Here is a 15,313-nt window from a genome sequence, read left to right on the forward strand (position 1 = left end):
TTTTTATTTATTTATTTTTTTTTTAAATATTACTATTATTTTAACTTTACAATATTTATACTGACCAGGGTAGGCAAGAAGGAGGCTTGTAGTGCACAGTACATCCACTAGGTGGTACGTGTTCTATGGTCCGTGCGTCCCGGAAGCTGGTCTGATAATTTTATTTAAACTTGTCACTGTTTTTTTTTTTTTTGTTTTTCAATGTATATTTAAGTTTCTCAGTGCCATTATTTAGACGTAAATTGCCCAAACATACTGCAACTGAAAAATAACAACAACGATGACACGTGATAACTGTTACTTTCCTTAGCGCTGATGAGGTTCAACCAATCACCGTTTAGGCTCCGTGATCGCGCAATCACCTGATCTGCTGAATGACAGATGGTCAGTACAATGTGCAACTCACTGTGTGCACAGCATGGCTACTGAAGTGGACCAAAACGCACTTATAAGTGCTCTGAACGAACTGAAAAGATTTATTAGAACATCGTTAGATAATGTGGAAAATGATGTCGCCAAAGGTATCCTAAACAATTTGAGATCATTTTACTTCTTATGGGTGTGCAAATGTATGTATGTAAGTTACAGTGTGTGTCTGTGTGTAGATTATGGTTCAAAAGTCCGAGTGTCTATGAAAAAGGTTTCTGCTTTGCATTGTTTTATAATTGGCTTGTTTTACTATAATTAACTTTTGTATTTTCAGAATACAGTCTATAGATATATAATTCACATATTTATTGCTGTTGTTTAGGTGGTTCTTCACAAGAAATTGTAAATAATAAAATTCATCCATTATTTGGTCTGATGTCAGCAGGGGCCAAGTTCTTTAACAGGTGTGTACACTTGTTTTTAAACATGGCCATGGTGTATGTTTGATATATTTTTTTTGTACTACAAAATAATAAACTCCATTACATTATATGAATATGTTTTCTTTTAGTGTGGGTGTGAAGAACCAAAAGGAAGCAGAACGTTTATGGGAACAGTTTTTTCAGTGAGTATGGAAATACTCTCTGCAATATTTGATTGTGATTGGTGAGTTGTGGCATTGGTTAAATGTTTTGTATAATAATTATTTAATTGACCAATTTCCTGGATAACCCTCACAATTCAATAAATCAGTCATCAATAATATGAATGTATTTATTTGGTTAGTAGCAATGTAATAAACAGAATAACACACACACACACACACACACATGATAGAACAATATTTCTAAAAAATCATTATTAAAAAAAAGCTCATCTGTGTCCTGTACATTATCCATTACATATTGGGTACCATTGGCATAATACTATATAGATAATATTTGATTCCCAATTTAACAGAATCACAGAGGTTCGAGATAATGTTGAAGGCTTACTGCAACTGGAAGTAAGTAATATAACTTGTTAATGTTTAATATGATTGCTATAGAGCCCCTAAAGTGACATAGGGGTGGGGGGGGGATAGATGGGTGGAAATTTTTATTTAAATGTTTTTGCAAATTTCTTCCGGGAATGCAATACTTTGGCGAGAGAACGCAACATTTCTTGCGTTAATGCAATACTTTAGCCAGGGAAGGCAAAATTTCTCAGGGGAACACAATACTTTGCTGAGAGAAGGCAAAATTTCTTGCTGGAATGCAATACTTTGGCGAGAGAACGCAAAATTTTTGGGGAAATGCAATACTTTGGCGAGAGGGCAAAATTTCTCAGAGCAACGCAATACTTTGGTGAGAGAACGAAAATTTCTCAGGGGAACGCAATACTTTGGCGAGAGGTCAAAATTTCTCAGGGGAACACAATACTTTTGCAAGAGAGGGCAAAACATCTTGGTGGAATGCAATACTTTTGCGAGAGAATGCAAAATTTCTCAGGGTAACACAATACTTCTGCAAGAGAAGACAAAATTTCTTAGTGGAATTCAAAACTTTGGTGAGAGAAGGCAAAATTTCTCAGGGGAACACAATACTTTGCTGAGAGAAGGCAAAATTTCTTGCTGGAATGCAATACTTTGGCGAGAGAACGCAAAATTTTTGGGGAAATGCAATACTTTGGCAAGAGAAAGCAAAATTTATCAGGGGAATGCGATACTTTGGCGAGAGGGCAAAATTTCTCAGAGCAACGCAATACTTTGGTGAGAGAACGAAAATTTCTCAGGGGAACGCAATACTTTGGCGAGAGGTCAAAATTTCTCAGGGGAACACAATACTTTTGCAAGAGAAGGCAAAATTTCTTGGTGGAATTCAATACTTTTGCGAGAGAATGCAAAATTTCTCAGGGGAACGCAATACTTTCGCAAGAGGTCAAAATTTCTCAGGGGAACAATACTTTTGCAAGAGAAGGCAAAATTTCTTGGTGGAATTCAATACTTTTGCTAGAGAAGGCAAAATTTCTTGGTGGAATACAATATTTTGGCGAGAGAATTCAAAATTTCTCAGGGAAACACAATTCTTTGGCGGGAGAGCAAAATTGTTTCAAGGGAACACAATACTTTTGCAAGAGAAGTAAAAATTTCTCAGCGGAATGCAATACTTTTGCGAGAGAACGCAAAATTTCTCAGCGGAACACAATTCTTTGGCGAGAGAACAAAATTTCTCAGTGGAATTCAATACTTTTGCAAGAGAAGTCAAAATTATTTGTGGAAATGCAATATTTTGTCGAGAGAACGCAAAATTTCTCAGGGGAATGCAATGCTTTGTCGAGAAGGCAAATTGTCTCAGGGGAACACAATACTTTTGTGAGAGAATTCAAAATTTCTTGGTGGAATGCAATATTTTGGCGAGAGAATTCAAAATTTCTCAGAGGAACACAATACTTTGGCGAGAGAGGGCATAACATCTTGGTGGAATGCAATACTTTTGCGAGAGAATGCAAAATTTCTCAGAGGAACACAATACTTTGGCGAGAGAGGGCATAACATCTTGGTGGAATGCAATACTTTTGCGAGAGAATGCAAAATTTCTCAGGGTAACACAATACTTCTGCAAGAGAAGGCAAAATTTCTTAGTGGAATTCAAAACTTTGGTGAGAGAAGGCAAAATTTCTCAGGGGAACACAATACTTTGCTGAGAGAAGGCAAAATTTCTTGCTGGAATGCAATACTTTGGCGAGAGAACGCAAAATTTTTGGGGAAATGCAATACTTTGGCAAGAGAAAGCAAAATTTCTCAGGGGAATGCGATACTTTGGCGAGAGGGCAAAATTTCTCAGAGCAACGCAATACTTTGGTGAGAGAACGAAAATTTCTCAGGGGAACGCAATACTTTGGCGAGAGGTCAAAATTTCTCAGGGGAACACAATACTTTTGCAAGAGAAGGCAAAATTTCTTGGTGGAATTCAATACTTTTGCGAGAGAATGCAAAATTTCTCAGGGGAACGCAATACTTTCGCAAGAGGTCAAAATTTCTCAGGGGAACACAATACTTTTGCAAGAGAAGGCAAAATTTCTTGGTGGAATTCAATACTTTTGCGAGAGAATGCAAAATTTCTCAGGGGAACGCAATACTTTCGCAAGAGGTCAAAATTTCTCAGGGGAACACAATACTTTTGCAAGAGAAGGCAAAATTTCTTGGTGGAATTCAATACTTTTGCTAGAGAAGGCAAAATTTCTTGGTGGAATACAATATTTTGGCGAGAGAATTCAAAATTTCTCAGGGGAACAATTCTTTGGCGGGAGAGCAAAATTTTTTCAAGGGAACACAATACTTTTGCAAGAGAAGACAAAATTTCTCAGCGGAATGCAATACTTTTGCGAGAGAACGCAAAATTTCTCAGCGGAACACAATTCTTTGGCGAGAGAACAAAATTTCTCAGTGGAATTCAATACTTTTGCAAGAGAAGTCAAAATTATTTGTGGAAATGCAATATTTTGTCGAGAGAACGCAAAATTTCTCAGGGGAATGCAATGCTTTGTCGAGAAGGCAAATTTTCTCAGGGGAACACAATACTTTTGTGAGAGAATTCAAAATTTCTTGGTGGAATGCAATATTTTGGCGAGAGAATTCAAAATTTCTCAGAGGAACACAATACTTTGGCGAGAGAACGCAAACTTTCTCAGAGGAACACAATACTTTGGCGAGAGAACGCAAACTTTCTCAGAGGAACACAATACTTTGGCGAGAGAACGCAAACTTTCTCAGAGGAACACAATACTTTTGCGAGAGAATGCAAAATTTCTAAGTGGAATTCAATACTTTTGCAAGAGAAGGCAAAATTTCTTGGTGGAATGCAATACTTTGGCGAGAGAACGCAAACTTTCTCAGAGGAACACAATACTTTGGCGAGAGAATGCAAAATTTCTAAGTGGAATTCAATACTTTTGCAAGAGAAGGCAAAATTTCTTGGTGGAATGCAATACTTTGGCGAGAGAACGCAAACTTTCTCAGGGGAACACAATACTTTTGCGAGAGAATGCAAAATTTCTTGGTGGAATGCAATATTTTTGCGAGAGAACAACATTTCTCTGAACCTGCAATACTTTGGCGAGAGAACGCAAAATTTCTTGGTGGACCGCTATACATTGGCGAGAGAATGCAAAAGTTTTTCGAGAGAATGCAAAAGCATTGAGATATAATTTTTCCTCCTGTCTTATATTTTTGTCATCACCATGTATCCTTACAGCACTACATAGACTGCTTGTTTTTAAATGTTAAATTGTTTTAATATATTACCTTAGTATATGAGTGAGTGAGTAATTTACTGTGCTGAATGGATGTTTGTTTGATTTACAGGTGGAGTGGGATAGTTTTTTGAAACGTCTGGATGTTCAGATGCAAATGAGTGACACAATTCTTTCCGAGTGTCCTGCAGCCCAGATGCTCAGCTCGGATACACGGTTTATACACGTCCAAACTAAAGAGTGAGATAAACATTATATGATAACTATTCTTATTCAGATGAAGCCACAATCCAGAACTACTGACAGGGTTCTTCTGCTGTTGAAACAAAATAAGGGCCTTCAGTTGCAAGTGTTTATTACTCTACATCACAACTGTAATTACATCAGTGCTTAACTTGTGGTTACATATTTAGTCTATAAGATGGATTGTAGCTTGAAATCAGTTTTTAGCACATTTGTGATTCTAGCTTAAATATGTGATGCATTGTGAAAATCATAACTTTATTACCTGGTTGAAATTTAACACTGCAAGTTTTGTTGTTGTTTTATAGGCTATATAATCCATAGGCTATATCTATAATTCAACTTTTTTTACATTTATATACAGTGGCATGAAAAAGTATGTGAACCCCTTGCAGAATCTGTGAAAATGAGAATTATTTGAATAAAATAAGAGGGATAATAAAAAATGCATGTTATTTTTTGTTTAGTACTGTCCTGAGTAAGATATTTTACATAAAAGATGTTTGCATTTAGTTCACAAGACAAAACAATAGCTGAATTTATTAAAATAACCCCATTCATAAGTATGTGAACCATTGATTCTCAATGCTGTGTGTGGTTACCTGATGATCCACGACTGTTTGTTTGTATTGATGGTTGTTCATGAGTGTCTTGTTTGTCCTGAGCAGTTAAACTGAGCTCTGTTCTTCAGAAAATTCCTCCAGGTCCTACAGATTCATCAGTTTTCAAGCATTTTTGCATATTTGAACATGCATTTTTTTTATCCCTCTTATTTTATTAAAATAATTCTCATTTTCACAGATTCTGCAAGGGGTTCACATACTTTTTTCATGCCACTGTAGTTAATGATCAATGTTTTGTAAAGATAGTATCAGTATGTGAAAAGAGATAAAGTTATCAATAAGGGTTGTGCATACTGTTTTGGTCATTAGAATTTTGTAATGTTTTTCTCTTGTGTAAGTCTCCTGTACTCACCAAGGCTGCATTTATTTGATCAAAAATACAGTAAAAACAGTAATATTGTGAATTATTATTATTATTACAATTTAAAATAACATTTTTGTAATTTAATATAATTTAAAATGTAATTTTTTCCTGTAATGCAAAGCTGAATTTTCAGCATCATTACTCCAGTCTTTAGTGATCCTTCAGAAATCATATGCTGATTTGCTCAAGAAACATTTCTTATTATTATCAGTGTTGAAAGTAGAACAGTTTTGCTGCTTCATATTTTTGTTGAAAAAAAAAAAAATGAATAGAAACAGCATTTATTTGAAATAGAAACCTTTTGGAACATTGTAAATGTCTGTGACTTTTCATCAAGCCTTAATAAAAGTATTAATTTCTTCCAAAAACAAATCATACTGATCCCAAATGTTTGAATGGTAGTGTATTTAATCTAATAAACATGGAAACATGTAAAATATTGACCATTTTTAGTAACTTTTTAAACTTAATTTTTATGGACCATGGTGGAATACAACTTCGTAAATGCTCTGATTTACCCCAAATTTTAATGTCAATATTTATTGAAATTACTTTTGTAGTTATTTCAGTTCAAATTCCAGCTCATTAATTGATATGACATGTCTGAACTGTAATGTACACTGTGGTTGTTCTTTACTCTTGCAGGAATGTGTCTCTGAGTCAGTACTTGGGCAAGGGAGAGAATCTCCTCCTTGTGCTGCTCCGGCATTTTGGATGACAGCCGTGACGAGACCACCTGACTGAGTTGAAGGACAGCAAGGTAAGACAGCCTGTCATTAATGAAGATAAAAACTGCACAGCTGCAACTAAGCACAGCCAGAAGCAGACCTCAGCCATTTCTGCTTATGGACACTTGCTTGGAGAATATCTTGTTGACCCAGCTGTGGTCTTGGCCAGGCAAAACATTGTGCTGCTATTTTGGAATGTTCCAAAGTCAGCATTACCATGTTCTTTGAATCATCAACCCTGTTTCTGTTTTTTTCTCATACAGAAGCTTCTGGAAGCTCAGTCATTGCGGGTGCTGGTGGTCTCGTATGGTTCTCTTGAAGGGGCAACGTTCTGGCTTGGTCAGACAGGCTATGAATTTGACATGCTGTTGGATGCAGAGAGAGTGGTGAGGAAAAGCATAATTAGTCCTTTCTTTGCTTAATTTTAAGCTCTTATGTAGTAGGAGGGGATGTCCGGAGGGGATATTTGTTTTGAATGACCATAAATGTTTGATTAAACCATCAAAATATGACAAAAGTATTTTGTATTTTTAAAATATTTTAAAGCTGCAGTCCGTAAGTTTTGCCTCTTTGTCGCCATCTCTGTTCGAAACCTGCAATTGCAGTTATCATCTTTACATGGGTTGTGCATCAGCACGGCACAGCACCTCGCGCGGATAAATCTAATGTTTTGAGGAGAATGTGTGGCTGTCAGGTACTTCGGAATCACAGATTGTAGTCGTGGAAGTATGACCAAAATGTAAGCAAATTAGCTCAAAAGGAAAATATATTACTAATTAATCATAAGTCATCATAATTAATTATAAATATTGGAATCATTTAATCGAATTAACTTAAAGGGTTAGTTCAGCCAAAAATGAAAATTCTGTCATTTATTACTTACCCTCATGCTGTTCCACATTCGTAAAACCTTCGTTAATCTTCGGAACACAAATTAAGACAAACATACCATTCATGCAATGAGAGAGAGAAAATTAATCTGAACCATATCATAACAGGGGAAATGAAACAATGGAAAGAATAAATTAACAATTACTGGACGAACCATTAGTTTCAATACTATAAAGGGGTTCACAATCTTAATACTAAATTGCCATTTAGTATTCAAACGATACTTGCAAATGCCTTAGCTGTCCGGATCTGCAGGCTCAGGAGAAATCCTTGATGGTTCGGTCCACTGGCATGGAAGCTGTAATCAATATCTTCGGCGTTGAGGAAGAAAATGAAGCCAAACTTTGCGCTGTTAATTTGACTCTTTTGCGGTCGATGCAGTTGTGCATGGCTTGAAGTGAAATGGAGGCCTACCAGCCCGGCTTGGGCCGAGTGGCCCTCACGTAGTATCAACAGGAACAAGAACAAAGAACCAGAAGAACTAGAAGAACTCTAGAAACTAACTGAGTGTGATTTTTGTGGGGGCTTTTGAACTCTCCAGACAGTCGACACCTTCGAGCTTGACCAATGAGAAAAGGTGCAGTTCTCTGGCAGGGGATTTCCTTTGTTTGAAAGTGAGTTCATTTGCCTAGGTTTGTATCCATGTATACTCTGATAAATATAACAAACATACAATGCATTCTATGATATTTTGATATTCACCAAAATGTGAGTCATTAAACAAGGAGTAATTTGATAGTAAAAATCACCTAGATGAAATACATTCATTTATAACACTTTACAATATACCAAAGAACAATATACAAAGAGATATAATGCACAAAATGCACTGGGGAGATGCATGTTCATTCATTTAGACATACAGTAGTTGTCAATGATTCTTGTGTCCTGACTCCTAAGTGTTGTTGAAGTGTGTGTAAAGAGCCAATGGTGCAGATGGGGTGATAGCGCTCAGTGGGGAAACCAGACATTACGGAGCCTGCATGGGTGAAGGGTTGGTCTTGTTGAGCAATTTTGTGTTTGATCTATTCAGACGCTACAAAAATAATAATTATTTGTCATCTGAACAAATAAGTAACAAATCTGCCACTCACATGGGGGGAAAAAAGCATTACAATAAATCGTGCTACCAGTGGTGATTAAATCTAACGATTGATTAGCTCATATCACATCAAACCGTGAAAATTATTATTATTGTTATACTTTCTCAAATTGTTAATGTTAACAACATCAGCATTGCATGTCTATGTGCATTTATGTGTATTAGCGATACCTGTAGATTTAAATTTCTGTACAGTCTAATCTCTAATTGTCCATTTGTCATACCATACAATCTGCCATCAAAATGATGTTTAATTATTGCAGCTGCTATGAGAAAAGGCTATAAATGATCCGCCATCCGTCACATGCGATATACAGTAGCCTACTAGCTGGGACTCGTTCTTTAGGTAAACAGACGTGACGCAATGATGTAAAAATGAGCAGTGGCATGCTCAAATTTCCCACAGAAACCCACCAGTACCACCTGAATTAGAAAATATTATTACAAATTTACCTGTTACAGATCCCTTGTTCCCCTAGACTCAATTTCCCAAGATCCTCCTGTTCTCCACACCTGCACTCACTTCCCTCGTCATCTCCCTATCATCACGGATCACCTGCACCTGGACTCTATTGTTAGCACTCCCTTTATATGACACTCACTCCCTTCACTCCTTGTTCCGTTCTGAATGTTATTTACTGTGTATTTTGGCGTTCCTTGCCTTTGTTTGATTAAAGTTCTATGTTCATTGTGGAAATCCGTATCAGCCTCATCTCTACACCAGCATATCATAACAGAAGAACGGACCAAAGACGTTGGATTTTCACAAAAAAAGACTTTCCCCAGCTCCCTGGATCCAGCTCCTCCAACGCCTCTCACCCTGACAGCCAGCGATCGCCTTATCGGGCTCCTGCAGGTAGGACGTTCGCTGGAGAGGTATGTGGAGGAGTTCGTTGAGCTTGCTTATTTGTCTGACTGGCCTGAAGCAGTTTTGATCTCCCTGTTTTTGGATGGATTGGATGACGACACTATCCGTTTTGATGAACCTGTTTTTTGTTTCTCCTTAAGCGAAACTATCAATTTAATTTTGTGTTTAAATGGCTCCAAATTCTTCGTGGATAGGGTTCAGGATAAGTGTTGTCGTCCAGTCCATCCAGAAAAACGGTTGGCCGGGCCAGTCAGTCAATCTCCGGCTTCCTCCGCACACCTTTCCAGCGAACTCCCTGCCTGCCCCATGCTGGACCCATATTCCTCTACTGGGCCCAGTAAGCGGAGGAGGAGGAAGAAAGCGGCTCCAGTCTCTCCAGAGCCGGCTCCAGTCTCTCCAGAGCCGGCTCCAGTCTCTCCAGAGCCGGCTCCAGTCTCTCCAGAGCCGGCTCCAGTCTCTCCAGAGCCGGCTCCAGTCTCTCCAGAGCCGGCTCCAGTCTCTCCAGAGCCGGCTCCAGTCTCTCCAGAGCCCGCTCCAGTCTCTCCAGAGCCCGCTCCAGTCCCCACAGAGCCAGCTCCAGTGCCTGTGGGGATTTTAATTGTATTTGAGGGGATGAAATGGCCCTCAACCCCAGTCTCCGCCGAGCAAGCCGCTCCAGTCTCCGCCGCCGAGCAAGCCGCGCCAGTCTCCGCCGCCGAGCAAGCAGCGCCAGTCTCCGCCGCCGAGCAAGCAGCGCCAGTCTCCGCCGCCGAGCAAGCAGCGCCAGTCTCCGCCGCCGAGCAAGCAGCGCCAGTCTCCGCCGCCGAGCAAGCAGCGCCAGTCTCCGCCGCCGAGCAAGCAGCGCCAGTCTCCGCCGCCGAGCAAGCAGCGCCAGTCTCCGCCGCCGAGCAAGCAGCGCCAGTCTCCGCCGCCGAGCAAGCAGCGCCAGTCTCCGCCGCCGAGCAAGCAGCGCCAGTCTCCGCCGCCGAGCAAGCAGCGCCAGTCTCCGCCGCCGAGCAAGCAGCGCCAGTCTCCGCCGCCGAGCAAGCAGCGCCAGTCTCCGCCGCCGAGCAAGCAGCGCCAGTCTCCGCCGCCGAGCAAGCAGCGCCAGTCTCCGCCGCCGAGCAAGCAGCGCCAGTCTCCGCCGCCGAGCAAGCAGCGCCAGTCTCCGCCGCCGAGCAAGCAGCGCCAGTCTCCGCCGCCGAGCAAGCAGCGCCAGTCTCCGCCGCCGAGTCAGCCGCTCCAGCCGCCGCCGAGCCAGCTACCCCTATTATGAACTGTGTTTTTGTACCCGCCAGCCCAAAGACTGTTTTCCCTCCCTGCCTCCCTCTCCCACCTCCATCCATTTATGTATGCACTGCACCTCCTCCTCAAGCCCCCTCGCCCAGATCTCCACCTCGGACCTCTGGGCGATTACCTACACCCTGGCTACAACCTCCCTCGTCTCCACCATGGCCCATCAGTCCTCCAGCCTCACAAGTCTCCATCATGCCCCCGTTCACACCTTGGTCCCTCGTCAGCCTGCCTTCCCCTCTGGACTGCACTCCTCCGTCTCCGCTCCGTCCCTCCGTCCCTTGCTTCCAGTTGGCTTCCTCACTCCCCCTGGTGTTCACTTTGTTGTCTGTCGTCTGTGTTCAACTGCGGCCTTCTGGGGCCCCGGCTGCGCTTCGGTCGGCGGAGCCGTGGATTCCGCCATCTCCCGCCGGTCCTTCTGCGCCGACTGGGCTTGACGGCGTGAGGACTTCAGCTCCTGACCCGCCATGTCGGCCCGCTGCACCTGACCCGCCATGTCTGCCCGCTGCACCTGACCCGCCATGTCTGCCCGCTGCACCTGACCCGCCATGTCTGCCCGCTGCACCTGACCCGCCATGTCTGCCCGCTGCATGTCTGCCCGCTGCACCTGACCCGCCATGGCTGCCCGCCGCACCTGACCCTCCATGGCTGCCCACGGCTCCTGACCCTCCATGGCTGCCCACGACTCCTGACCCGCCATGGATTTTGAGCCCGCCCTGGAGACCTCCACTCCAGTCTACTCATCCCCCTGCTCCGGTTTGAGGTCTCCAGGGCGCCAGACTCAATTTCCCAAGATCCTCCTGTTCTCCACACCTGCACTCACTTCCCTCGTCATCTCCCTAGCATCACGGATCACCTGCACCTGGACTCTATTGTTAGCACTCCCTTTATATGACACTCACTCCCTTCACTCCTTGTTCCGTTCTGAATGTTATTTACTGTGTATGTTGGCGTTCCTTGCCTTTGTTTGATTAAAGTTCTATGTTCATTGTGGAAATCCGTATCAGCCTCATCTCTACACCAGCATATCATAACATTACCGTTGTGAATCGGGCTTAGGTAAGGAGATAGTTTTTAACACTGGCTGGTTATGTACATGCTAAATTGATTTTGGATCATTTTTAACTCAAAAAGTTACAGACAGCAGCTTAAAATTTGACAGAAGAACAAAACACAAAACTTGGATAAGTTATATATTTGAGAAAATTATTTGGCAAAAAAGGGCAAACTACAGCTTTTATTTTACTATGCCAAAAAAAAATGGATAGAAAAACAAAGCTTTCAAAAAAAAAAAAGCCTACATTGATTAATCAGTTCTCTCTTGTTTTTGCATGTGTTCATAATTTCTTTGTATGACAGCCTGGCCAAAAATTATGTCTGCACAATTTGGCATGTTTTATTTTGTTATCACAAATAAAACAATTGACTCCAAGCACAACTACACAATATGCTTACAAAAGTTTAATAATTGAATAAAGGGTAAAGATGTCCATTTTACTAGGCTGGACATCACTTTTGGCTACTATTGTAATTGTAAATGCTTTAAAAAATATTCCCTTATTTATTACGCTTTTTTTCTCAGCAAAAATGTTTGATGAAAATGACAATTTTTCGTCCGGATTTGGCTGAATTATGTTGTAGCTGACCTTGGATAGTTTCTGTTTATGATGTGTTACAGGTGTATCAAGCTTTCGGTCTGGGTTCATCCATCAGGAAGGTGATGAAGTTTAAATTAATGCTCCACTACTCTGAATTTCTGGTGATGAACCGACAGTTGCCCGATGTGCCACCTCAGTTCATCGATGATCTATTTCAGGTGACAATTTACTGAAAATATTATGTACAGAACATAAGAATCCAACACCAGGATTTTATGGCATAAGAGCAATAAAAGACCTCTGCTGTTTACAGCACACCTGTACATACAAATTTGTCTATTTTTGTTTATTTATATATACATATGTGTATCTTATATAACTTTATTTTACTATCTGTGTACTGTTGTTGTCTCTGTGTTCCGGAAGCTACTTTTGTCACCAAAACAAATTCTTTGTGTGTGCATAACTCTGCATTTAAAGAAAAGAAAATAACAATAGAAAATAAAAAAAGCTGATATAGTGTTTTGTTTGAGGTTAAACAACAGGATTTTCATTGACTATTTGCTGATTGTGAAGAAAAAGATGATTTTAAGAGAGACAGGCTATTTGTGGAATGTGCCAAATCCATAAAAACTTATTCCAAATATTGCATAATACTCAGTGAGGAATAAACATTTGTCTCCCTGTAGTCTAGGACTCTTGAAAATTGATTAAAAGCCCTCTATCTCTGTCTCTCTCTCAGATGGGAGGTGATTTTGTGCTGGACCAGGGTGGTAAAGTGATATTTTCCTACCCGTGTAAAAGCCCTGTGGACAGACCGTCGGCTACACAGATTCTGGCTGCCGTCTCTGCTCATTCTTAGCATTCTTAAGTCCTGGAGAAAAAGAGCTTTCAGGTTTGGTCTTTCTGGTACGTTGAACTGCTTTCCTTGCCATCCTCATAAGTAGTTTCAGTTCCTGAAAAGTTATACTCATTCATGTTCATGCCAGACTTTAGAAAGACATTTAGACATTTAGAAGCCCTAAATCATTTCACTTATCTGTAAAATGTAAAACTGGGAAGCTGCTGTTTTACTATGATACTCATTATAAATTCATATAACTTTGTTATTTGAAATATGTTAAAAAAGTAAGCTTTTTTCTTGGTTATATGAATGTTACGAGAATTTTAAGTCTTCAAACATTATGGGAATGTTACTTTTCAATGTTCTCTAAATGTTCTGAAGCAAGTAGCAGCATTTAAAAAGTGTTAAATGAACTTCTAACTAAAAAGTTTCATGAAAAAGTTCCACGAATTATGTATAAATTGTGCTTTTTTTGCTAGTATTTTGTTAAAGACCAGATAACTCTGACCAAACATTCTAATAAAGTTACCAGAAGAATGTTTGTTCATAACTTTGAGAGAACCTTGGCTGTCACTGACTTTAGGCCTTAAATGTGTTGTTATAGGTTGGCTCCACAGATAGACAGCTCCCCCAGAGGTTGTATGGATGAAGATCTGACTCAAACTCATACACTTATGAAGAGTCGTCTCTGATGTATATTTACACCCTCTGGTCATCCCAGCTTCTCGTCTGTTGAGTTAGCACCTTAATCACACATTAACTACTGTCTTGATTAAATGAAATCAGATTATTAACTTCATTATCTTTTAAACAGTTTTACAATTATACAAGTCATATGAAATTAAATAATCTTATTAAGTTAACTACTATTTACTGTGAAAGGTAAATGTTTACAAAAAGAGAAATAAAAAATATAACTGATTTATATAGATTGGAATTTCTTTGATAATTGAAGCCCACATTAAATAAAGAGCTTGATGTCTGCGAGAATGAGACTAGATTTTTATCCACCTTTCAGCATAGATCAAGAGTCGTATTTCACTTTAAACCTGTTTGTTTCAGTAGTTTCCAAGTGATTCAAGCTTATAAAACAAATTCTTGACAGGGTTGAAACAACAAGCCATAATTCTAAAGAATTTTTTAGAAGAACAAAAAGAAAACACATTTCACACAAACACATTAAACACCAATAAACATCATTAAATAATTCAGTATGTTTCACTGTTATCATTTGTCCATGTTTTTCAAACCTTACAAACAAAAGATTTTGTGGTTTTGTGGCATTTTAGTCTATTAGCTTTAAAGCCGTCTCGATCTGTAGGCTATTGTAATTTTAAAGTCCCCTTGCCGTCAATAATTTTATCCCTTAAAGAGGACCTATTATGCCCCTTTTTACAAGATGTAATATGAGTCTCAAGTTTCCCCAGAATGTGTCTGTGAAGTTTCAGCTCAAAATACCCCACAGATCATTTACTACACCATGTTGTAAATGCCCATTTTTGAGTTGTAGGGAAAACATGCTGTTTTCGTGCATGCTTCTTTAAAGGATTAGTTCACCCAAAAATTACTCACCCTCATGTCGTTCCTCAACTTTAATATTATAAAGCGACAAGAATACTTTTTGTGTGCCAAAAATAACAAAGTAGCGACTTTATTCCACAATATCTAGTGATGGGTGATTTCAAAACACTGCTTCATGAAGCTTCGAAGCTTTACGAATCTTTTGTTTCGAATCAGTGGTTCAGAGCGCCAAAATCACATGATTTCAGTAAACGAGTCTTTGTTACGTCATAAGTGTTTTGAAACTTCAATAGATCACGTGACTTTGGCAGTTTGATACACGTTCCGAACCACTGATTCGAAACAAAAGATCCGTAAAGCTTCCAAGTTTTGAAATCGCCCATCACTAGATATTGTTGAATAAAGTCGCTATTTTATTTTTGGCCCACAAAAAGTACTCTTGTCGCTTTATAATATTACAATTAAACCACTGTAATCACATAAACTGTTTTAAATATGTTTTTAGTAGCTTTCTGGGCATTGAAAAAGGGAGTGTTATTGCTGGCGATGCAGGCCTCGCTGAGCCATCGGATTTTATCAGAAATATCTTAATTTGTGTTCCAAAGTTGAACGAAGGTCTTACGGGTGTGGAATGACATGAGGGTGAGTAATTAATGA

At 39.8% G+C, this 15,313-nt stretch overlaps 1 protein-coding gene across 1 annotated transcript; it reads left to right on the plus strand.

Moving 5' to 3' along the window:
- Nucleotides 1-389: 389 nt before the first annotated feature.
- Nucleotides 390-14,440, plus strand: selenol (selenoprotein L). Its single transcript, XM_067384619.1, has 10 exons — nt 390-521; nt 752-833; nt 941-994; nt 1,330-1,375; nt 4,715-4,842; nt 6,478-6,592; nt 6,824-6,946; nt 12,372-12,509; nt 13,034-13,200; nt 13,740-14,440. The coding sequence occupies exons 1-9, from the start codon at nt 419-421 to the stop codon at nt 13,151-13,153; spliced, it is 909 nt and encodes a 302-aa protein (XP_067240720.1). The 5' UTR covers nt 390-418; the 3' UTR covers nt 13,154-13,200; nt 13,740-14,440.
- Nucleotides 14,441-15,313: the final 873 nt, after the last annotated feature.

This window comes from Chanodichthys erythropterus, chromosome 4, assembly GCF_024489055.1.
Source record: "Chanodichthys erythropterus isolate Z2021 chromosome 4, ASM2448905v1, whole genome shotgun sequence".
NCBI classification, from domain to species: domain Eukaryota; kingdom Metazoa; phylum Chordata; class Actinopteri; order Cypriniformes; family Xenocyprididae; genus Chanodichthys; species Chanodichthys erythropterus.